General features: G+C 37.3%; 1 protein-coding gene across 4 annotated transcripts in view; it reads left to right on the top strand.

The window, feature by feature from the left end:
* The window catches only part of LOC145279908 (neo-calmodulin), a 933,613-nt gene that overhangs the window by 305,571 nt on the left and 600,773 nt on the right, over positions 1 to 27,269 (top strand). For all 4 annotated transcript variants that reach the window (XM_080131460.1, XM_080131459.1, XM_080131462.1 and 1 more), the window contains exon 2: positions 1,053 to 1,095. In XM_080131460.1, the coding sequence (XP_079987586.1) occupies positions 1,053 to 1,095 (43 nt within the window). The remainder of the gene's footprint in view (positions 1 to 1,052; positions 1,096 to 27,269) is intronic.

A 27,269-nucleotide genomic window follows, 5' to 3' on the forward strand; every position in this document is an offset into this window, starting at 1 on the left:
TAATCTTTTGTTTAAAAAGAATTAAATTTCTATAAATTAAAAATAGTTTAAAATAAAGAAGAGACATATCCGTTAAATTTATTCAAATGAATATTTAGCTGACAATGACAATTATTTTAGCAAAGAAGAAAAAGTTATTTTTAATATTATTGATCCTGACAGAAATTCGTTATCTCAAATGAAATCTTATTAATATGCAAATTATACGAATCGATGTAATATACATTTCATTTTAACGTAAAACTTCAACGTGTGCTTCGTGAATATACAAATAGGTAAAGCCGCCTCATTAGAAAATAAAAACCAATAAAATGCATAACTTTGCGACTCACTGTTCATTAGTCTCAACCCATTAATTGGTTGGACATGCAGTATCACTTATCAAAAGCACAGTTTTTTTTTTCATTAACTGTATCGAACATTTTCATTGATTGTTTTCGTTTTTTCAGGCTAGCATGGTTTAAATTTTAAAATAAAATATGTATGTTATATGTTTATAAGACAAATTACAACGCAAAGATTTCGTAAAATAAACCAACATTTCTTTCGTTATACGTCTAAATATTTATTTTAAACAAAACAATATCAACGGTGTGTGTGTGTGTGTGTGTGTGTGTGTGTGTGTGTGTGTGTGTGTGTGTGTGTATTTATTTAGCACTGTGCGATGGGAAAGTTGTTAATTTAATAGACACTTGAGGAGAAATATTTACAAGCACTGATTCGTAGTCCGACGGTAAGTGCTGTCAACACGACGGTTGTAGGTTCGATCTACGACTAGGAAAATATATATGTGTATATATGCACTGATAAGTTGTGATACAACGAAAGAGTACTCTACATCGATGACTATATATGTATATATATATGCATATATATATGCGTGTATGTGTATGTGTGTAAAAATCATAAAAAATAACATTAAACCGTCATTAACTTTTTATTTTCATCGCAATTATTTCTTGCTTGTATTTGAATCTATACCTCTTTAAAGTTAAAACCATTCAAGACTAAATTTATTAATGAAGATCTTTCTTCTTGCTATCTTTTTGCAGAGTTCTGAACAAGTATTGAAGCTCTCCGATGACCAGATATCAGGTAAGTTAAAATAAAGGTTTTCAAATATTCACTGAGTAATTATGAAACCTACAGAACTTGTACTGTTATTTTCATTGTTGTTATGTACCATCACTAAAATACAGGCCGTGACTAAAATCCAACTTCAAATCTCTCCAATATCAATGATCAAACTAACCAATGAACTAAATGTCCGCTATAACGGGATGGTGTTAATTTTATATAATGGCGAGCGTGTTCGTTAATGGACCTGAAGACCGTGGTTCAATCCTCGGTCAAGTCATACCATAAATAAGAAAAAAATAGCAATCGGTTACTCCTTGCTATATACTAAGCTATGAAGATCAAGAGTAAGTGGAGTAAGCCTGTGAAAGTCAATGGCGCATTCCTGTAGACCACTGTGCATTAGCTAATGAAAATAGCACCTTCTGGTCGCTCTAGACAGTTGGTGATCACTTTAGTGTTTTTTTTTTGTTTTGTTTTTTAATACGGGATTGAGGTTTACACACAAACCAATCCAGGCAAGTATATCTACTCATTCATTACACGTAGAAATTTATACGAGGGACGTTCCTCAAGAAATGCCTCCTATTTTTTGTTCCGCCTGAATGAATCAGAGAGGATTGCAAATTGCATTATTATCATGACTGAACTTATGCATCCATGATCTGCAAGTTGCGAATATTGACGGTGTGAGACTAGTTGAATGTTTACAATAACAAAGGGTTGACCGTTTGACAAATGTAACGAATGACGCAATTGCATTGCCGAAATGAGTTAGAATTAAGGACAAAAATATTCGGTAAGAAAAAAAAAAAAAAAAAAAAGAAATCGGATGAGTCAAGAGTTTTCAGATTGAAGTTTCCAGTTTGGACTGAGAGGTTACCTTGACCAGATGACGACAACTTATGTCATAGGAAGTAAAAGGGACGTTTGACCAAGATGTAAAAACTAGAAAAGAAAACTTAGGTTACGACTCCGAACGCTCGGGAGACATGGAGCTGAAATAAAAGCTATGTTTTAAAGAAGACTCCCTAAATCAGCGCTAATTATAAATTCCGATACCATCAAACAAAGAAACGATTTTTACAATTTATCCTCCATCATAAGCAAATTGGCGATCAAAAAGCATAACATGGATTGGAACCTAATTGGAAACGTCAAAAATGAAAAAAAAAGATATTATGCTTCACGTATGTTAACACCGATATTCATATTCATATAAAATAATTTCTCAATCAGTGAATTCAATAAGAAAAACATCTTAAACTGGAAATTTAATAAAGTAAAAAAAAAAAACGTTCCTAATATTCGTAAAAGTAGACAAACCTATTTCGTATCCGGCCAGTCTTCACAATCGACGTTGAAAAAATGCGTCGAACTTTTTTCTTCATCGAAAACGTAGGTAAAGGTACCATAGTGATCTGTATAGTGTTACTCACAGTGGATGGTTTATTTTTCAATTTTCGAAAATGTAATTCTTGGTTATTCTTGTTGACGTTGTTTCATATTTTCTGATGTTGTTGGATCGACCTTTCTTCAGTTTACTGTAATTTTTAGACTTGTTGCTTTAGTAGTTCTTGTTGTTGGAACAACCTTTTTCTGTTTTCTGCTAAAACAAAAATAGTCTTCAAATTCTCCACCTGTTGACTTTTTATTATTATTTACAAATACGAAACTTAATTATTAGAAAAAAAAGCATGTTCCCTTTTATTTTTTAATAGCCACTCTAATTTTACTAAGTAAAGTTTAATGCTGTACGTGTAACAAAGTTTTTTTTCTCTGATGGGGAGAAAAAACTATTTGATCAGAGAAAATTTTATAAATTCATCTTTTTAGCTTTAATCTAAATTTTTGAGAACTGTTTTTGTATCCGGCGTCATACAAAAGCGATTTTTCTAACGTCATTTGTTGAAAGACTTATGTAAGGTATTTTCGTTAGTACCAATTGAAAGCCTTGTTAATTGAGTATGTTACTCCGTTGTAATATAATTAAAGTAAATACTGATGTGAGTTTCTTCTTTTTATTTTTGTTGGAAAATTGACTTTTTGTTGTTGGTCGTGCTATGTTTTATGAACTCGAGTTTCTTTTCGCTAGATTTGTTGTGGTAAGAAAGAGCCAAACACGGATATAGTTTCGAAAAGATATTTGTATTTACAAGACATAATAATAAAGAACGAGTGTTGCAGTACTTAATTCCAGTATGTTGTACTACGAGTGGCATTGATGAGTGGCAATTCTCTGTATATTTACAGTTAGGAGAGTTCATATATTGTGTATGCCCGAGTACCCATAACAATTACATATTTAAATATTTTATAAAATGAAATAATCAGTGCAGTTACCGTGTATTTGTTTTCTACTAAAATGACACAGTGTGTCTGTCTATAATTAGGTGCCTTATTGCACTAAATATATATGATCACTTGATGTTATTTCGATAAAATGCAAACCGTAAAAATGAATTTTATATTACGAAGAAAAGAAAAGGAAACATCTTTCGTTCTTGTAAATATTATAATGGCGGTGAGCATTCTCGTTGAAACATATGTCGGATGCAATATTTCTTTTATCGTCTCTTTTTGTTTCATAATGAAATCATTTTCATTTCACAGACAAAACAAATGTTTAGTAACGAACACACATGATAAGTTCTATTCTGTGAAAGATTTAATTAAAAAATGGCAATGATATTAAGATATCTTAATATCATTGGCATTTTTTATGTATTATTTGCATTATTTGGATTACTATTTTCATCTTGTTTATTATTTTCCTATTGTTTCGGCCGATTTTACTTCCGACGTTTCTCCTGGTTCACAACAATGTTCGACCTCATGTAGCTGAAGTAGGTACTTCCTGGAGTATGAAGGAAGTGATACCATTGACTAGGCTCATCGTTCAGCAGACTTAAACCGAATAGAACACATCTAAAACATTGTGTTGAAGTTCACCCTGTACAGCCAGCCTGGATCTTTAACTGTCCAGGAACTCAATGATGCCCTGGTTCAGATCTGAGAGAAAATCCTTCATGACACAATCCGTCGTCTGATTAGGAGCATGTCCCGAGATTGTCAGGCATGCGTACAAGCACGGAAGGGCAACACAAATTATTGAGAATAATTTTGATTTTTTACAATAACATTAAAGTAAAATGGACCAGTCTGCTGCATCATTTTTTCACTTGTATTTTTTTTATTTCCCTACATCTATAAGGTGATATTTTCCATTTCTACCTAATTATGTGGCATCATTTTGCTACCAATATATCACCTACTCACTATTAGGGAAAATATTCAAGATAAATTTTCCATGTTTAAATCAGAAGATTTTCGAAGTCTTTCTCAAATTGTGTTAGCATTATATATATATATATATATATATATATACATATATATATATAAGTTCAGCTCAGCTTTGCTCGGACCCTATGTACTGTAATTAACTTTCTGTACAGTTTGACTCATGCCCAGGAAACCTAGATAAAAAAATTATAAGCGTCCAAACCCAAAATTGGTGGAGGAGTTTGGTAGAGTCTGCAAATGTCAACTCTTTCAACTTTGACCTCTTGGCAGCCAAATTTTCGCCCTAAAACTGATCAAAATCTTGCCGCGTGTATAAATATCCTTCATGTAAAATTTCAAATGTTTAGATAAAAAATTGGCTGAATCGTTTGCTAGAGACTGCAAAGCTCAAATCTTTTGAACTTTGACCTCTTGGTAGCTAAATTTTCGGCCAAAAACCGATTAAAAAGCTTGCCCTATGTCTGAATACACTTCATGCAAAATTTCAAATGTTTAGACCAAAAATTGGCTGAGAGGTCAAATTATTTTTAACTTTGACCCGAATTTTAACTCCTTAACAGTTACTGCTTTGGACTCAAATAAAATTAACAAGTTTGAGCCATGTCCATGTAATCTACAAGTCAAGTGTTGAAATTTCAAATTTGCGTATGAGTTTATTAGAGTTTTAAAGGTGAAATCGTTGATTTTGACCCCCAGCAGTGAAATTTCTGGCCGAAAACCGATTTAAATGATTTTCCAAAATCTCAATACCCCTTATGTCAAATCTCGAGTCTGTAGACTGAAAATTGACAGTGTAATTTTGTAGGGAAATGTACACACGCAAACTGATACACAGAACATTTCACTTTTATAGATATACTTGTAGTTCAGCCCGGTTTGCTCGGGCTCTATTTACTGTTCATAACTTTATATATATATATATATATATATATATATATATATATATATATATATATATATATATATTAAAAAGTTTGCTTCATGTCCAGGTAACCTACATCTAAAATTTCAAATGTTTAGACACAAAATTTGGAGGTGTTTGGTAGAATATGCAAAGTCAACTCTTTCAACTTTGACCTCTTGGCAGCCAGATTTTCGCCCTAAAACTGATCAAAAACTTGCCGCGTGTATAAATACTCTTTATGTAAAATTTCAAATGTTTAGATGCAAAATTGGCTGAATAGTTTGCTAGAGACTGCAAAGGTAAAATCTTTTGAATTTTGGCCCTTTGGTAGTTAAATTTTCAGCCAAAAACCGATTAAAAGGTTTGCTCTATGTCTGACTACACTTCATGTAAAATTTCAAAGTTTCGACCTAAAACGTGCTGAGTAATTTGGTAGAGATTGCAGAGGTCAAATTGATTTTAACTTGGCCCATAATTTTGACCCCTTTACATTTATTTTTTTGGACGCAAACTAAATAAAAAAGTTTGATACATATTCAAGTAACCTACATCTGAAATGTGAAGTGTTTAGATTCAAAATTGGCAGAGGAGTTTGGTAGAGTTTTCAAAGGTTAAATCGTTGACTTTGACCCCTAGCAGCCAAATTTCTGGCCGAAAACCGATTTAAAAGATTTTCCCAAATCTCAATACTCCTTATGTCAAATCTCGTTGGTAGGAAAATGTACACACACAGACACACATGCAGATAGACATTAATAACACGTGAGACAAACACTAGAAAATTCTAACCTCTCAAAGGAAATAATGATTGATAGAGATAGATATCCGTAAGAAATTTGTTGTCAGTATAGAATCTGGTGGTTACTGTAAAGTAAAAAAAAAAACTTATCCATAAGACAGAAAACAATGTGTGACAAATCCTCAGTAGAAACACTAGCTAACTTCAAACAGTTAATTCAGTATTACAAAAAAATACTACGCTCATACGTTTTTTTTAAAAGATTCATAAAGACGGTATTCCACGATTTCATTAAAATCCATTTTCAGCGGTCGCGGTTCAGCATGTTATCTACTGATTCGCTATCTGGTGGATATGATCAAACCACTCACATCGTGTATCTAGGACTGTGCTTGATTTGTAAATATATTAATAACGCCTCCATCTAGATTGACAGTTTAAACGAAGGTATGTCCAGGGAAATATCCATGGGTTAAACTCTTACTGTGGTATGGTTTTAAGTTAGATTAAAATACGTCACAGAAGAAACGCATCTACATCCCATTGGATAATCTGACAGAGATGTTGACTTTCTTTGTGGAAAAAAACAATTCGCGATAGAATCTGACATAAACCAACAAGGTGAATACATAGTTATGGAATAACCGTTGTCTTCAGTACTGACTAATGTAGGTATGGAATATATCGAAAAATGGCCTTGTGATCCATATTACTAAAATGTGACTGCGATATTTAGATGATAGTTTCATATCCTGCTCTCACCAGGAAGATGTGAATTCCATCCGTTTATCTATACAGTTCCCCATGAAAAAAGAACATCATAACAGCCATTCTTACATGTGTTGATAACTCGCACTAATCAGGGATTCAGATTACCCATGCATCGAAATGCATCATTTATTGGCGAATATCTCAACTCCTATCATCGATACAATGTAAATCAGGAATCATACGATGCCTACACATCAAGTAAAAGCAATTTGTAATAACAAGATGGACAGTCCAAGAGAAACCCAGCACGGATATAATTATCAAGAGAGCATAGCATATGCTCCGAGAAATATGGAACAAACGTCAAAGGAAACTATTCTAAACCTACCTACACATGCAACATATGAGGAGCTAGTCAGGCAAAGTTAAAAAGATTGTAATCCATATGACATCAGGAACGACTCATTTCTTCAAAAACATCTCACTCGTGTCCAGGTTCCCCTTAAAAGCACCATGATCGAGTACTGTGTGTATAACATGTTTGGGAGTTGTATAAAGTTGAGATATGCCACCCACCAAAAGGGAAAGCTAGAACAAAAACGCACCGGAAGGTTATAATACGTGACGATATCGAGAAATCCGGTATGAACAGCCACATATAAAAAGAAAATAGAAATCATGTGGCCCCTTGGGACGAAGTAAAATTATAAACAGAGAAAAGTTAATTCAGAGTGAGACATTTCAAAGAAGCAACGCATACGTTGGGTTACAATGGCCTCGTATAAAAGCGTAGGAGTGTTTCATAGAAAAAAGTGAAAAACAATTTTAATCTCACAAACATACGCACATTTAAAAATGATTGTCTTTGGGACAACAGTTGTTTTCCATACGATTGACATCACACTGATTAATTTCCCTATTGCTTGTTTTAAGTGGGATTGTTTTGGGGACGAATCAAACAATTCCGATTTATTTGAGAAGATAACGTGATATCTCAATAAAAAGAAGAAAGAGAATAACAATTAAAAGACTGAGTGGAAGAAGAAGAGAAGGGGAAGAGAAAGAGCAAAAAGGAAAATTAGGAAAAGGAGGAGGAAAAAGAGAGAGATGGACTCGTTATCAAAAAGTCGGTAGTAATAGGAAAAATCACATTTTCTTTTCCATTTTATTTATTTGATGCTATGACGTTTGGAATTTGAAACAATTGCTCCATCACATAATAGCCCCAGAAATGGTTGCAACAACAAATAAGCAGAATAAAACATACACAGTTTCTCAAATGTCTCTCTATTTCTATTTCTTTCTTTCTCTCTCTTTTGTCTTTCTCAATTTGTACTCTCACTCTCTATGTTTCTGATTATCTCATCATTTTCCACTTCTTTTCGTCCAAACATTAAACAATAAATAAACGAATCAATACAAAACAAATAATAAAATAATGCATAAAAGATGAATGATTGCATTTCTTTTAGAAATGAGCAAATTACACGGGCGCCATTTATATAATTTTTGTAGCTCCTTTTTTTCAATGTTGTAAGCGGTTGCTGAATAATCATGGAGTGTTTCTTTATTTTAATGTTATAAGCGTTCTCTGAGCAATCATGAATCGCTGAAGATTATTATTTTAAGACAAATGACACGCAAGCTTTAGCGGTGAAGAATTTTTTGCCCCAGGAAAAAAAGTAATTTCATGTTTCCATTGAAGAACAGAAAGTAATAAAAGAGGAAGGAAAATATTAGCGAAAGAAAAAACGCAAATAGAAAGAAATGTTAAAACTTGATATAATTGTATGTGCTTGAAAATGCAGTTCAAGATTTTTATTCGCTCGTTTTTACGTTTGTCTTTTAAACCGGTTTATGCATTTCTTTCTCAAACATTGCAACAGGATGATTCTGACAACTACAATATAGAATGTGTCCTCTACATTATCACACCTGACGGAATGATTAATTGTAGGTCTAAACAGCTTCATTCCTTCCAACAAATCCCAGCAAAAATCCCAATCGCAAACGATAATTAATTCAAATTATTCTAAAATTAGTCATGCGCAATATAATAATCAGTTGAATAAGATTTCTTCAACTTGCCAAGCTTCCCGCCAATACTTTCTTAATAATAATAATAATAATAATAATAATAATAATAATAATAATAATAAATCAGAGATGTGATTTTCTAATGTACTATGACTTAATTGCCTTGTGCTAACCCAAACAATCATATCTCTTCTGTTATAGATCCTACACATTTTAACAAAGACAATAACCAACCTAGCCTATTAGTAAAGGATAGCTGTCCCCTAGAATCCAGTAACCTATATACGCCATCCAACTACTCTTGTGACTCGTTTCATAACCCTTAACAAAATTAGACACTCTCCTCTTCATTCAAATATTCCTTCAACCTATATAGGTATGTAGGATGACCCTACCACCCTGAAAACTCACATCTATATTGGCGCCTCAAATTTTCCAATTAAGACACACATCTCATCTATATAATCTTTTAATAGAAGAAACGATAAAAACATATTTCTTTAGGAATCTTAAAGCTAAGAATATACTCTTTTGAAGAAGTCTAAGTCATGCCATGTCAGCTCTAAATTATGCCAAATTTGCCCTTCGGGGGCAGCCCTTATAATATTCTATATCAAAATTATAACCATCAACACTATTGATTGCAACTTTTGACCCCCACTGGCATCCCGCCCTCTTGACTCTCATTATAATTCACACCTTTTTTGATATCCTCTATTTCCTTTAGTGTATACACAGGCGGCAAAAAGAAAGTCCGCGCTTGTAATTCTTTCAAAAACTGCAAATTTAAGCTACATTTAATGTAACTGTTTAAACAAACTATACCTCATTTGATTCGCCTTTTATTCCTCTATAATTTTACCTGTTTATATTTGACTTTTAATTGAAATATTCTAGTGTTCACGTCAATTTAAAAAAAATAACTTCAAATCGAGGAGGCAAAAAGAAAATCCGCACAATGGAAAATCATTATTTAAATGTAACTTTAGGACATTAATGCAACATAAATGCAACAGGAACGCAATTAACTTGTTAATATTTAGTAGCATACCCCTTCTGCAATTTGACATCCTGCAATCTCTTGGGAATTCCTTGAAGTAGACTGTAGCAATACTCTGGGGAAAGGGCATTCCATTTTTCTTTAATTTTTGTCCAAAGTTCTTCCAAATTTGAAATTTTATCATACCGTTACCTTTTCGATACGATTGAGGTCTGGAGATTGTGCAGTTCAATCCAAACATGGAATATCATGCTCTTCCAGGTACGTCTTGACATTGCCAGCTGTGTGAATAGGAGCATTACCCTGCATGAAGATTGGATTATCATCCGAATTTCGACCAAAGTAGGTTATAAAATGTTCAGTCAACATATTAATGTACTTGGTCGAATTAATTCGGCCTTGCAAGCGAACTATAGGTCCTGGACCAGTGGTACTAATAATGCCTCACACCAAAACTGAACCTCCACCACCATGCAGCATTGAAACTGAGCACCTAGGATTCGTCTTTCCTCCGACGGACATACTGCCTACCGTAACTACCTAGCCTATTGAACTTGTTTTCGTCACAAAAAGTACTTTTGACCAATATGAAGAGTCATGATCTTCATTTCATCTGACTAAGTCCAAACGGCGCTTTCTGTTCTTTACAGAAATCATTGGCTTGCGTCTTGCAACATATCCTCGTAAATTAAATTCCTTTAATCTGTTTTTGACAGTAGAAAGAGAGCACATTTAACAAGAGTGCACTGTTGTTGGATTTGGGGAGCCGTTCCAAATCTGTTTCTTAGGCTGCGGATCTTGATAGTCTTCCCTGTTAAAAGTAAGTATAATACGACCAGATTTGGGGGCATCATGAACACTGCCGGTGTTTTGGTGCTTTTGCATAGTGTTTCCTACCGTTTTCCCAATTTTTCAATCTGCGACCGATTTTTCGATAGGATAAACCAGAAAGGTGGAGATTAATGAGCTCCTGACGATCATTCAGAGAAAGTCGTGATATATGGACAATATGTTACGTTGTGTAACCTGGAACAATAACAATTACGATTAGAGATGCTTTGTTGTCTGTTGATGGATATTTTAAACTTATTAAGGGGCAATAATTTAAGCTGGTTTTAAGCGAATTTGTTGCTGAAGACTTTCTTTTTGCCTCCTCAATTTGAAGATAGTTTTTTTTTTGAATTGACGTGAACATTGGAATATTTCAATTAAAGTCAAATATAAACAGGTAAAATTATAGAGGAATAAAAGGTGAATCAAATGAGGTATAGTTTGTTTAAACAGTGACATTAAATTTAGGCTAAATTTGCAGTTTTTGAAAAGTGCGGACTTTCTTTTTGCCGGTACTCTATATATAAATTATTTTTAATTATGCCTTTCTTCCAAGATTTGCTATAACGCCACTCCCAATTTCCAATATTCCGTTTTCCCCAAGGTCACTCCACCTTTATTTCCCGTATTTTCCGTAAGTATTTTCACACATCTTTTATGTAGTTTCATCTTGTTTTTAATAATTTTTCTATTATTGTCTACCTACACATTATGTATTATTTATCCATTTTGAACTTGATTTTTACGTTATCCTTTTTTAATGGACATCCAATATCCTTATTATAATATTAATATTAATTAGTAATACACGATTTCATCCCCATCTCCTATAATTGTCCCCATGAATTCACCCCATATCTTTTATTTTTTCGTTTTTAATCCAAATGTTCTCAAACCTGTTGTATACGATTTGAACTTGAACAAAGGTATTTTAAATTCCAATGAATAAATCTTTATTTATTTTATCTTGTTTAAATTAAAAACAATTCAGTTTAACTTTACAAACAAATATCGGAATTAAAACACATCTAAACTTACCAATATCATTATCTTTTGATATTTAAAAATATTCTAACACACTCTACATATTTAAATATTTGTTAATCACAATTGTAATATTAGTAATATTAAACGTATTTTTAATAACTCTGAATCATAAGTACAATATGGCTGACTAGATATGATAATATTCTTGTTTCCTTTGAGAGACTTTGTACTATGTAAGATGCCTTTGGCATTTTTAGTCGTGTGCAAGCGACACTATAAGTCACTCCGTCGGTCGGTCGGTTGGTCGGTCGGTCGGTCTGTCCGTAACACTTTTGTGCTTGGCCTTTTTGGTTAAGATCAAAGGTCTGTTGTTAATAGATGCTGTTCTTAGCTTACTAAGCTTTTCTTGGCCTTTTGTAGTATCTGTTCTCTGATACATACACCGCGCTAGGCAGTGCTGTTCTGGCGACACATTCTCGTGCCCGGAACACCTCACGAGCTTGTTGGATAGCGTTCTATCCGCACCCCATCTGGTCTGTCTTTCTCTGCTCTCCCCTTCTCACGGGGGGATCCGAGCTGATAATTTACGACCTTCCCGCGAGGGAGGGTCGGAAACACTTTCTCTCTTCCCTCCACTAACTTCCTACTCCCTCTCTCAGTTCTATCTCCCCTCTTGCCGCCTTTGGCGCCACTTCTGTTTGGCGCCAAAGTCGGCTCCCCACTTTGGACGCCGACTCCACGTCACTCATTTTGGCGATTTTCAATATAGGGAAGAGAGTTTTTTTTTAAAAAATGGACACCCTCAGTCCAGGGGTCACCAATGCAGATACTCCCAGCCAGGGGGCTACCACAGGAAAAACTGCTCCTCAAGAGGACGACTCCCCAACAGGGGGAGCAAAAAGCAACGGGGCATGCCGCCCGGATAATAAACCGAAGGACGCCCCCCAGAAGGGAGAAAACTCACCAGCAGATCCCCAAGAGGGCAACTCCCCACAAAGGGGAGAAAAAACAATGTTGGACGGGGCATCCTGCTCTGACAACAAAGATCAGGAGGCAGTAGCCCCAAAGGGGAGCAAATCAAGAAAACGAGGGGGCATACAGCCTGGACCTCCCCAAAACAAAAGGGACAAAAGCTCCCAAGGACAATAAAGGGGACAATGATCCCACGGAGGCCGACTCCCCCAAAAGGGAGGCGTTTCCTGGAAGAAGCATAGAGCAAGGAGAGTCGGTCCCAAAGGAAAGCGGAAAGGGAAATGCCCCCCCAATAGCAACCCTTCCGCAAAGGAACAGCAAGAATAGTCCAACCCCACCAAAGATCCAACACCAACAATAGGGTCTGCATGGGGGAAGACTGTAGAGAAGCAACTGTTCCCTCAAGAGTATAGAGACTTGTACTTGACCAAGTACAGGCAATACATAGAGGGGGCAGAAATTAAACCAGTGCCAGGCGCTTGGGAGGCAATCGAAGACAGAGTCCTCTCCCTCATCATCTCCGATATGCCGGAAAACCGCCTCTTATGGATGAAAAAGGAAGACATGGCGGGGCTCCTACATAAGCTAAACATCCCGGTACTATACCTGTACCAGAGGAGCTACGCCATGTGAGACATCCTCCTACCCACCAAGGAAGATGCGGAGAGACTCTCCCTACAAGAAATTAAGCATGGGAGAATAAAACTAAAGCCCGAATACCAGGGCAGGACAAGGACCCGGGTGCAGGTATTCAATGTACCTATGCAAATATTAGAAGAAATCCTGGGCTCCTTCTTCACACAGGTGGAAAAAATAACCCCAGTGCGGTCGAAAACCGGCATGAACTTGGGCAGCTACACTGTAGCCATGAGGCTATACTAGCACAGCTGACATTTAAGGAGGCATCTATGACGGTGGTGGTGGAGGGCCGTCGTCAGCACTGCTGGTTCTGCCAAAAGCAGGGTCACATGGCCCAGAGCTGCCCTCAAAAGTTAACTCCTACTCGAGTGACCCCAAAGGCGGTCCCAACCTCTGAGACAGCACCAGTGTCCAAACAGGTTGTCACAACTCCTGCAACCGAAGCACCAACTCCAGCACCGAGGAAACCCAAAACCACGCAGGAGGCCAAGGGGGAGGAATGGAGCATGGTAATGAGGCGGAAACGGAAGCCCACAATCCCATCTGCCACCGTCCCACCACCAACCCAACAACCGAGGCAGCAATAATAACAGCAGCCTCCACAACAGTCGCAGCAACAGCCATGGCAGCAGACACAGCAGCAGCAGCCGAACAGCCGTTGAACCAGTCGCAGCAACAACATCAGCTGCCGCAGCCAATTCCACAACCAATGCCACGAAAACAGCGGCAAAAACAAAAACAGCAGCAGCCGAAGCAGCTGCAGCAACAGCCAGAACAGGAGCAGCAGCAACAAAAACGGTTGCAGCAACCAGAGCAGCAACAGCAACAACTAGAGAAACAGCAATTAGAGGAGCAGCAACAACCAACGGTCCCCACACCAATTGAGACGGGGACCAAGCGAAGAAAACACTGCTCCTCTGGGGATGAATCCGCTAGTGAGAGGGAGAGGAACTCAACCTCACCACTCCTCGGTTCATTAAAAAGAATAAAAAAAAGCAAAAGAAGGAAAGGGGAAGAAAAGGCAGCCCCCACTCTCTGTGAGCATACACCACCCCTAACAACAACACAACCCACTTCCATCCCCAAACCACATACTGTACCAACACTAGACACCGCACCAACACCAACACCAGACACCGCACCAAGACCTGACACCGCACTATCACCAGACACCGCACCAACACCAACACCAGACACCACACAGACACTCGTCCCTACACCAATGCAAATTGAGCCGCCATCCCAGAAAGAAAAGAATGAACCCGGGAGGGGGAGAGACCTTTCAGATTCTCCCACTTACGGACTTACTCCAATAGGGACCCTCGCCCTCGAAACGAGGGAGGAACTTTGTTTTGTAGACCCCCTGTCTGTGGCAATGGACTTACAACACCGGCAGAGAAAATATTTAAAACCTCTGCTGGACTGCCAACAGATAGGGGAAAAAGACGTTAATGTCCCCTCTAATTTCCCGGACGCCCTACGGCTAACAACTTTCGTCAGGCTTCCAGAGGCCTGCAAGACCAACGTGTGGACAATGCTGGAGGCCGCTGAAGGGGCTGGTCGGGGAATTGAACTGATTAGGAAAAATGACCCTTCTCTTGAGGAACTCGCAAAACAATGCAAGGGAAGGGTCCCAGTGTTGATCCATCCATCACTCTATAGGGCCCTTAAATTGACTTACCCTATGGACATCGGCGGCATTGTGAGAGAAGGTCAGGACATGAAAAACCTGACCACATTGAGCATTGCCATACAACGTCGGTGTCCTTTCTTCGGTTGTCTTCGGGGCTGAGTGTAACACACCTTAAGGTAGGTACCATGGCTTTGAATTTGGCTAGTCTGAATGCGAGGGGCTTGAGATCATCGGGCCGGGCCGCTCGCCTCCAGCATGACCTCTTGTCCCTGGGAGTGGATGTGGCTGCGATTCAGGAGACGCATTTTGTTTCTTCTGTGGACTGTCAGGTGCTGGCCGGAGACTTTGAGGTTTTCTCAGCATATGGCATCCCGCGGGGGAAGGGAGTCTCCTTGCTAGTTAAACGTACCCTGTCCGCAATGGTCGACATTGTCCATAGGGATGCGGAGGGCAGGCTGGTCGTGGCAGATGTTGCCGTAAAAGATTCTGTGTTTCGGGTGATTGCGGTTCATGTGCCCAGCACCGCTCGTGAGAGAGTCTCATTCTTCGGTCAGCTCGACGCGTTTGTAGATTGTCGGAAGCGGGTAGTGCTAATTGGGGATTGGAATGCCATCTTAGGCCCCGACATAGATAAGGTAGGAGGTGGAGCTAGAGGGTCGGAGGTGCAAGTCCAGCCTGGCTGATCTGATGGCTAGATGCGGACTGGTCGACAGGTTTCGGGTCGAGCATCCGGGGCGGGAGATGTGGACATGGAACAATAGCGTTTCCTCCTATCCAAACACCTATTTGGACAGGGTGTTTGTTAGGAGAGGCGAAGTAAACTTCCTATCCTGTCCCACGTTCACTTGGCTAGACCAAACGGACCATAAATTAGTTATGGCCCGGCTGAAGCTAGGAAATAGGCCTGAGTTAGCGGGGTACTGGAAGTTAAACACCTCTCTTCTGGAGATACAAGACTTCGGAGATCAGTTAAGAGAATTGATTAAAAAAGCACTAGTGGGGGCGGTTACTGGGAGTAAATGGTGGTTAGGTCTCAAAGCCAAGATCAGAAGCTTCTCAGTCAAGTATGCCCAGCGCTAAGACCAAAATGAAGAAGCAGCTAGAGCAGAAACTAGCCCGGGCTACAGGGGGAGGGTGATAGGGTTAGTCAGGAACTAGCTAAGCAGGACCTTCTACGCGAGACTAGCAAGCGTTACGAAGGCCAAGTAGTTAGAGCTGTTACATGATAGGGGCTGTCCCCTTTTCATGTAAGTATAAAAATAGAGAGATTAGTTAAAATGAAAATGAAATAGCAATAGACGAAATTCGAACCTCGTAATTTAGGTTTAGAAATAGATTACGCGTGAGAATTTAAAAATGTAAAACAAACGATTGTTTAGAATAGAGATAAAATATTTCAAGAAAAGAATGTGAACTGTCAAGTTTGTTATTAAATTTTAAATTGAAAGAATGCAGCTTATAAGATAATGTTTTTAACATATTGGAAAAATAGGTTACTGAGTATAGGTTAAAATTCCTTTTGTAGAAAAAGGAAAAGTTTTGGACACGCATGTCTCCAACACGTGAAAGAAGTTTTAACATGTGTATGACGTCACGGAAAATAGAAAGTTCTAGGGATAGAGAAAAACTTTAGAAAAAAAAAAAGAAAACAGAAACTGGGAGAAACTCAGAGAGTCTGAACGTCTAGAAGCGAGACGATCACTTTTAAAATTAATATGTGAAGCTTTGAATTCTTGATGATGGAAATCACGGCCGGTCGTGTGAAGAATAAACCTCATCATGTGTTTTATAAAAACTTCGTCTTGTCTTATGATTCTTACAAAAAGGTAAAGTGAAATTGTATTATATATTTGTGTTATAAAATGTCTTTTCATACACATCTCGACTTCTCATATTACAATGTGAATCTACATCAGCATGTCTACACAATGTCTGAACAGTGAACACTATCTCATCATTCTAAAAGCTTCACATAGCAACACATCTATTAATCTAAGTAATGAACATTTAATATATAGGAATCGTAATAACATGAACAATCTCTTATAAACGAGCAATCTCTCTAAGTCTCTTACAACAACATCTTCTCCTTTTTCAACAGCATCACTTATAATAAGACCCTTTAATGAAACACCTATATAACATAACTAGGCTTAGAAAGATAGGCAACAAAGCAGTCAATTCTGATGCAGACATGCGCAGTGAGGTTTCTAGGTGTGGCTCAGACAAATACATTGCGAAAGTCAGCCATCCGGATGGACGCACCCTGGAATCGACTTGGGAGATTTGCGAGGAGTTTCAAGAACATTTCAAGGAGCGGTCTTTGAGTTTAGCGACTGTTTGGCCGACTCTCCCCGCCTCGAGGCGGTTAGAGCGGCTAGTTGCGAGGGCCGGGTGACGGAGTGGGAGGTCTTTACTGCACTGAAGCAGGTCATCTGTGACAGATCGCCAGGACTTGATGGTCTGCCATACGAACTGTACTTGAGGCTGTCGCTCATGTTTCTGCCTTTTCTGACGGATGTGTTCAACCATTGGTTTGCTCAGGGATCCATCCCAAGGCAGGTAATCAAGGGAGTGATCACATTGCTGAAGAAAGGTGGCGGGCATGGAGGGGAAGAGTTAGACGACTACAGGCTCATAACTCTGCTAAATACAGAGTTAAAGATATTAGCCAAGATCCTGTCGAATCGGCTACAGGTTGTTTTTTGACGAGTTGGTTGAACTGGAACAGTACAATGCTGTGAAGGGGAGATCGATTCAGAACAACTTGCACCTGATCTGCATGATTCTAGAGGGGGGAATAGATGACGACACGGAAGCCGTGCTGATCAACTTAGATCAGTCCAAAGCGTTCGCTAGGATCGACCATCGTTTCCTGACATATGTCTTGGAGACCGCCGGTTTTAAACCGGACTTCTGCAAGTGGATCTCCGTGATCCCACGGCTGTCGTGCAAGTCAACGGAAAGCGCTAAAAACCCTTTGTTATCTCTCGGTCGGTTCATCAGGGTTGTCCGCTGTCGCCCCTGCTTTACGTCCTGGCCTTGGAGCCTCTGCTCCACAAGCTGAGACGTGGGGAGTCAAATTCGGCCCTGTGCGGAATGGCTCTGCCTGGTGGCTCAGCTGTCAAGATATCCGCGTTTACCGATGATGTCACGGTCTTCGTGTCAAGCTTCAGAGACATCGAGATTGTGTCGTAGGCACTTGCACAGTATAAAAGAATCATGGGAGTCAAGATAAACCGCAGTAAGTCTGTCGGACTGTGGTTGGGCTCCTGGAGTGGTAACGCAAACCTCCCGGCGCCCTTCAGCTGGACGGATGGCCCAGTTCAGATCCTTGGCATGTGGTTCGGACCAGGTCTCGAGCTTGATAAGAATTGGTCGGAGGTACGGTCAAAGGTGGAGGCTGCGGTCAACGCGTGGCTTCCTAGGAAACATTCCTTAAAGGGCAGAGCTGAGGCGTGCGCTACATACGTCTTCCCTCTCATCCTTTACCGACTGGCCGTACTTCCCATTCCTGCACAACACCTAAAAGCTCTTGTCGAACTCTTGTCCTCCCTCCTGTGTGAGAGAGGAAGACACTGGGTGAGCAGACAGGTCTGCTTCCAACGTCCGTGTGAGGAAGGTTTGTGAATGCCAGACTTGAAGTGTCATCGAGACGCCGAGAGGCTGGCCTTCCTGAGCCACCACCTTACAAGAAGATCAACCACGGCACCCCGCGATTACTGCCGCCTTCTTGACCCCACTATCGAGAGTCGTTGCAGGCCGCGGGGAGACTTAGCCTTCCTGAAAGTGTGCCAAGCCGCACTAAAACGACTACCAAGGTCCAGCGACCTTGTGACTGCTACCCGTAGAGAACTCCACAGGGATCTAGTAAGGGGAGCCGCCGACGACCCGCTATGCGCGCATTTGGATTGGCAGCAGATTGAGATCCGCCCCGCGTGGAGTTGGGCGCCAGGTTCGAGTCATCTGAACAATTCGGAGTTCTCTAACCTGGCGATTGGCCCGAAATGCACTTCCACTTTACAACATACAATGCAGTCCTGGGGTTTTGGAGTCGCTTGCTTGTCTCCGTTGCGGGACAACGGCCGTAGAAACGACTGATCATGCTTTCTTCGATTGCCGTGAACTCCGCCAGTACTGGTCGTATGTCAGCGAGGTGACAGCTCGCATCGATCCCGAGCATCCTCGCCCAATTACCGTATCCAATGTTGTTGACAACGTAAGACCGCTGTGGGACCGGGAAAGACAAATGGTTTACATAACGATCCTGGCCATGGTGAGAATGGTGATTTGGACGTCGCGTCTGCAGGGTGGCCAGGGGTTGTTGCCTTTTTCTGATCAGGATCTGATCGCTTTCTTTAAACACAAACTACAGGTGAAGATCAGATGTGATAGAAGAAGGCTGCATTGTGCGGCATTTGACAGAAGATGGATAGATGTAGCAAGTCTGTGTTTACGAAAAGGGGCCAAGTTTGAATACGTGTTCCCTGCTTAGGTGTGGAACGCGCAGTTCCGTCAAGCATAATCCATTTTCAGCCTCTTAGCTAGCCGAGTAAATGCTTCATCCCTCCTCAAGTAGGAAGCCTCCAAGATCCCCATTCCCTCCTATCTGCATTTTTTTCTTCTCACCCCTCACTCTAAATTTCACCCATCTGGGAGAAAAAGAAATCAGTCACTAAATCACCATCCCTCACTCACAAAATTTTCTTTTCTCCATTTTGTCCCATCTATAGAGCATCCCCACTTAGAGACCGACCTGCAGGAGCTCAGGCTCCTTTACAAACTAAGTGAAACAGACGGTCTATCAACTAGACGAGGTTGGGAGGGTCCTACTAGCCACTTCCCCCCCCCCGCCCTCGACACAAATGAATTATCGTATCATCATTGTTATCTTTTTTGTTTTTACACGGAAATAAAAAAATGTTGTAAACAATTGGGTGCCAAGTAGGACGTCCCCAAGTACGAAAGGGCGAATGCGGTATTATGGTGAAAGAAGATTCTAGCTAAGAGAAACTTTTGTTTAGTTCTAGAGTGACAAGGATGACCAACGACCCCCATCTGCCCCCCTCTTGAGTTGGCCTTGTGCCTAAGTTTTTTGTTCATATTCTTTTTTTGCCTGAATAAAAGATTTAATATCTCAAAGTGTAGTATCTGTTCCGACAGATACTACAAGCAAAGACCATATGTGGGGGCAGCCCCATATATAAGACCTTGGTCAATGTAGGGGCAACCCTTCATACCAATTATCACTATCCAGGTCTCCTACTCCCCGGGGAGTTCGTCCCCATTTCCCCTTCACTCCTCAAATTAAAAATTGGCCTTGTGCCTAATTTGCTCGCTGGGGGAGCAAATAAATACCTCAAAGTGTAGTATCTGTCCGGCAGATACTGCAAGCAAAGACCATATGTGGGGAAAACCCCACATATAAGACCTTCGTCAATGTAGGGGTAACCCTTCATCCTAATTGTCACTATCCAGCTCCCTTACTCCCCGGGGAGCCGGTTCCCATTTCCCCTTAACTCCTTACTTTAAAAATCGGCCTTGTGCATAATTTGCTCGGTGGGGGAGCAAATAAATAGAGCTTTGCTTTGCCTTTTGGCCAAGATCAAAGTGTAGCATCTGTTCTTACTAAATGCTGTACTTATGTTTGTAACTCCGTGATATAAAGTGGGGGTCACTTTTCTGTATTAATTTAATGTAAAATGATCACCTACTTTACAATCAGTCAGTCTCAAAGCCATTCAAGTCATTCTCCAGATCATTTACGTTGTTTTTTAAGGATTCCAGTCATTTTTTAAGCATCCAAGCCATTCTTAAGGCCATTCAATTCATCCTTAAGTTCATTAAATCATTCTAAGTCATTTACTTTTTATTTTTTAAAGTCATTTCAGCTCATTTTTCGGTCTTTTTAGTTTTTAAGAATTTCATGTCAATCCTACATTCACGCATTAATTCATTACACAAGAGCATGCGATTAATGGCTATCGGCCTTGTTTTTTTTTTGTCATTTTTTGGCTCGAGGGTTTTCATTTGGAGGCAATATTTGCTATATAAATGAAAGATTCTGATAATTAGATGTTTTTCCAAGGTGTTTGTACGCGAAACGGTAGTCAAGTTATATAGAATTGTTTTACATTTCCACGAGAAAAAATAAAAACTTGCTTATTGGAATTGCATATGGTATTTTTCTTGTATATGTGCTGTTATTAAATCAAGCTTTTATATTGAATAGTGTAACGAATATATATATATATATATATATATATATATATATATATATATATATATCGATCTCTATATGTAAATATATAAAAAATTCATAATAAATAATCAAGTTAAATAAATGACATTATTTACTCATCGAAAATTCAAACAAAGAATTATAATAAAGAAAAACACAATATAACCAGTGAGGCATTTTTCACTAATGTTTTTCATGTGATGGAAATAGCTTATCTTTGAAAATACATGGGTTAAGGATTTATTTTATTATATATATATATATATATATATATATATATGATGTATTGATCTGAATGTTTGCTGACTCTCGTTTGCATAGGAATATGTATGTATAAATTAAATAAACTAATCAAAATGAAGACCTGTGTAGGATTTGAAACTGTACCTCAGAAAAAGAGACATCTAAAGTGGTACGGCAAGAGAAAATTTAATTCCCTCAAATAATTCGAATTTTAAGTTCTTTGTTTAATCTTGGATTTCATTTTTACTAGTGATTTAATCATGATATAATTGGAATTGCGTCAAGCAATGAACACGACAAACTTTTTATATAGTTAATAAGAATTAAATTCAATGTTATAATATGCAACATGCTACTTTTTTGTTGTCACTCGTGTTGGCTTAAATCATCATCATCATCATCATCATCATCATCATCATCATCATCATCATCATCATCATCAAGTTGAAGTCGTCTCTCCACCGGCGACAAATTATAAGTATTTAGTTCTTCTTCTTAGGCTTTTCCATTGACTCGAGGGTCCATTGTTTTGTTCTAAAATATACAGCTACGAAGATGAGTATAATCTGTAAAAACGAACAATGTTTTGTGATCATGAATTAAATTTTATACATAGTCACCAATATTCGCATTGCACTTTTGCAAGCTATGCATGGGCGTCCAAAGCACACTGTCGACGATCTCTCAACTGCACGTGCTTCATAAACGCTCTAAATGCGCTGGCAAAAGTTAATCGGTTAAATTGTTTGTACATGTAAGAATTCTAAACATGCATCTCTGCTTTAAACCACATCAATGTTCCTTTCTTATAGTCTCACACCGTCAATATCTGCAACAGAGAGATGAAACTTTGAATTCATGGATGCATAAGTTCAGTCATGATATGAATGCAATTTACAGTCCCCGTCTAATCAATTTGCATAGACTAAAAAATAGGAGGCATTACTTTTGGAACGAGACCGGTATATATATATATATATATATATATATATATATATATATATATATATATATATATATAATTTGTGGTTGCTATTTTCCAAAGGTAGGTTAACCAGTGAAATATAACGAGGTTCATACGAGAGTGCTCGATACAGAAGCAGAGCAAGTAGAGGGAGGGAAATGAAAGGGAATTTTATGACACATTGACGCTGGATGGTCTCAGATAGAAACAGGAGCCTCTCGCCTGTTAAAGATAACATCTGTATAGCTCTAGGTTTTATAACCCTAACCCCTATCATCAACATGAAAATGAATAAAGTTACCGATAAATAAGTAAATAAACAAATACTAAAATGAATAAACTAACAAATTCACACCCAATTCCACCCTGTTCTCCGTGAATCTTCACACTCAGGAAAAAAAAAAAAACAAAAAAAAAACAAAAAACAGAAGCCTTCTTTTGCTGAGAATTAATTTTCGCTATTCATTTTGAATTCCGTTTTCGGAAATAAGGGTTGTTGCCTGATGAGGTCTCTAGTTGGTAAATACTGGTAGACCGAAACATGTTCATGACTGTGTAGCAACAAACTACTGCTTATTTAAAGACAAATATATATATATAGAGAGAGAGAGAGATAGATAGATAGATAGATAGATAGATAGATAGATGTTGTTTTGTTTTTACGATATGTTTTAAATAAATTCAATTATTTACGAAAGTATATTTTTACCTAAATTTTCCCTATAATCAATTTGGTACTCCCACATGGGGAGCTGTACATATTATTTTTAAATATAATTATCCACTGACACGTGTTTCGTCGTCTATGTCTCATAAGAGTGACTGAATATATATATATATATATATATATATATATATATATATATATATATATATAAATACTCTCACACACACACACACACACACACATATATATATATATATATATATATATATATATATATATATATATATATAATAAAGAAAAGTAGTTTGCTTGAAGTATTGCTGGTAAATAGATATGGATGAGTTTAAGAAGGCTGTGGCAATGCAGGGAACCGTTTGTTTTGTTATTTTTTAAAACTTTGTATATCCATTTATTTTTCAAGACCATCACAATATTAATCAGTAAATATGAACTTACTGTGTGATAAGATGGTGGATGTACGAATTTTAAGTAAATAACTAATTAAAAAAGACCTTACGTTTGTCCATTTTTGTTCATACGTCACAACCGGTTCTCTCTATTGCTATAGCCTTCTTATACTCTTCCATATCTATCTATCTATCTATCTATCTATCTATCTATCTATCTTTATATATATATATATATATATATATATACATATATATATATATATATATATATATATATATATATATATGGATAAAAATCAATACTCAATATATATAAATGTTTGTATCTTTTCTGTATTTATTTCCAATGTGTTGACGTTTAGGAATGCAACACACCTTTCGAAAAAAATGAAAATGTTTCTTTCAAAAGCACATTATTTTTGACTGATCCTTCGGTCTTCTTCAGTGTGAACGATAGAAACATGAGTGCAGGGCGGACAGGGTTAGCAGCAGGAGGGGCACAAGTATAACCGATGAGGTTAAGGTCTATATTAATATGACCCTTCTAATGTTTTTGACTTGGAATGGTCAGCAACTTGTGTGGCCTCTATTTAAAACCAAGTCTGTTATAAAATGTTAAATTGGACACCCACGCACCCCACATATACACTTGCATATGAAAACATACATGCATGTACACCCGCAAAATACCACATGGAATACATGCACACATACACGTTTATAGAAACTGATAAGCAGATGTAGGTCGATAAGATAAGTGGAAACTGATGGCCAAAAGCTTGGAATCATAAATTTATTATGGTTCTAGGTACGAGACGAGGTAAAAGGAAAAACTGCTTGTCTGGATTGTCTGCACACACACACACACACACACACACACACACACACACACACACACACACACACACACACACACACACATTTATTTATTTTTTCAACCGCTTACTGTACATTCTAGTGTCTTTCATTGATTGATATACACACACATGTTATGTTTTTAAAAAATGAACATAAAGAATATTCTTCTTTATGTTCATTTTTATTTACTTAATGTATTTCTATTTTTGTTCAAATATAGTGTAAATCTCTTGGGGTTCGGGTATTTTATACATAACGTTTCTCTGTCCGTCTATGTGTCCATATGTTTCTCCCTTTCTTCTCCCACACACATGCACCCCCGTATATACACATATATACTCATGCATGCATGCATACATACATGCATACATACATACATACATACATACATGCATACATACATACATACATACACACATACATACATAATAAAATGACAAATGTAAGGAAAAAGCATGGTGTTTTAAATTAGAAGCCATCACAAAAATTAGAAGCTCGATATGCCGGTTAGCTAAATCAGAGGTTAACAACACTTAATGTTGGAAATAAAACTAAAAGTTAGATATATTGCAAACATATAGATATTATATATATATATATATATATATATATATATATATAGTTAGATAAATTGCAAACATATATATATATATATCTTTATATAATAAAGTTAGATATATTGCAAACAAGAAATTATATAATAGTAACAACAACAATAAAATAATAATTATAAAGTATAGATATATATATGTATGTATGTATATATATATATATATATATATATATATATATATATGTACTGTAGGAATGATTGTCTAGACTTCATTTATTATTTACTTTATCTTTGTGTTTCTGTTTTACTTTTCTTTGTGAAAACCACAGAAAGTGTGCAAAATAATCTCAATAATTTAATAATCGGGCTGACAGACAAACGAGATCATTTTTATAAAGCGAATAAACAATTACAACACTTTCCTTCTAGTAGATTTAATCATTCCACAAACAGGCACACATTAATATACGCACATATAATTTATTCACACGCAAAGCACATGCGAATGTACAAGAATACATGGTTAATATTTTCTATTCACGATGATGACTTAAAAGTGCCTTCATTTTTGAATCGCCCACGTGTTTCGCCGTCACCATCTTAAGTGTTGGTTGTTGAGTGACGTAATCGTTACTGACTCGAACAATAGAATCGAATCAACCCTGCTCAAATCCAATTGTATCTATTGTATTCACGGACAAGTATCGCAGTGGTTACCAGTGTGGACAGTTGACTTGTTCTGTCGTGTCGGAGGTTTTTCATCACAGTCAATACTAAAGTTACTTCCCTTGAATAAAAATAGCAAATGATATATTGGCAAAAATAATATATTTTAAAATTAGAAAATCAACACAAAAGAAATTATAAGTAAATGCACAACGTTAACAACCAGGTAGTATTTGTAAAAATACGTGTTACACTATAAACCCATAGTGCAATCGTTTGCTTAGTTTTTTTTTCATCCTATCTTTCTATGATGCGATGTGATATAGGCTGTTTATGTATACATGTATTGCACGAATACATTTGTTCTTACTGACGTGTATGTTTTTATAGTATTACAACGACGTCGACAATTCTTTAGGCAGTAGATTGACAGTTATTCTTTTAGCTTACTAATTTAATGCTCTCTAAATATTTGGATTGTAGACTGAAAGAGAAATATCAAAATGAAGAATAGCAGTCTATTTATACAGAATTAAGTTTATTCAACAATTTGTTAAAACAATAAAAGAGAAAGTAGGTAAATAATGAGCTTTACAAAGGGTCCAAGATACGAGTTCATAAAATACGACTGTTCAGAATGTCCAAAAAACATTTCTAAGTAAAAGAGATTAAGTTAAGAGCACATGCTTGTTTCGGCTGGCGCCGCATGCGTTTACGTGTTTATACATGAATAGGGATGAAAATATATGTGTATTTGTGCGTCTTTGTTAGAGAGTGTATTTACGGGCTTGTGTGTTTTCAGGCATACTTAGTGAGAGAGAGAGAGAGAGTGTGTGTATATATGAATATATGTATATGTGCAATGTTTAGCGGCGTTTGTGTGCTTCGCTCGGCTATATAAGTTTGTGAAAATCTTCCGTCATGTGCAAACTTCTTGGCAAGGAGGTTTTTCGCCGCAACAGGTCTCGTGCAGGATTATATCGTGTACACGTCTGTTGTCTCTGGAGCAAAAGAAGAAAAAGGGGGAAAATTGTTTACTTTTTATAGTACCGCTGGAATTTTCTGATTGGTTGAAAGAAATTTACGATTTGAATTTTTTGTCCAATGTAAAGGCGATACGTAAATACACTATTCACTGCTCTACTACTCCTAACATGTGTAAAATCGTAAGCCACTAGCTAATAGCCTACGATTTGACACATAGCTACCAGTTTTCGATAAAGGTTCATGTCCTTTTCATTAGTCATAATGCAAATCAACTTAATATCACGACACCCAGATGCCGGGTCCCTAACGAAACTTGTTTAATCACAGATTGAGAATAGGCATAAAAGATCAAGAATTCAGACGGCATTTTTCTCAACTATCGGACGAAATATGTCACCTTATCTTATCTACATATTTATCTATATGATAATACATTAAGTCATTCCGTGGTTGTACGTATGTTATCACATTTCACATGAATTTAAAAATGATAGCGTCCAATAAACAAAGATAGTGATTGGTGACGAATCTGATATCACTAAAGTAAAAAGTTCCGATTTTCCTTATTCTTAACTGAATTTCGTCAAAAATTAAAATGAATGCATTGCAAAAGGTGGCATAGTTTTCTTTTATTTGATTTGAAGAGAATAATAATCTTACAATTTTTACGGCAAGAAGATATATAGTATTTATTGATCAAAATAATTAAATTTTTACAATTTTTAACAGAAAAGAAGACATATTTATTGCATTTTTTAAATAATATATAACTGACAATCGCGATTATTTAAAGGAAAAATATTTCCTTAAGAGTGTTTACCTTAAATATTTCTTATTTGAAAAGGAA

The sequence above is a fragment of the Euprymna scolopes genome, chromosome 7 (genome assembly GCF_053919585.1).
Source record: "Euprymna scolopes isolate OS-2025 chromosome 7, ASM5391958v1, whole genome shotgun sequence".
Lineage (NCBI taxonomy): Eukaryota > Metazoa > Mollusca > Cephalopoda > Sepiida > Sepiolidae > Euprymna > Euprymna scolopes.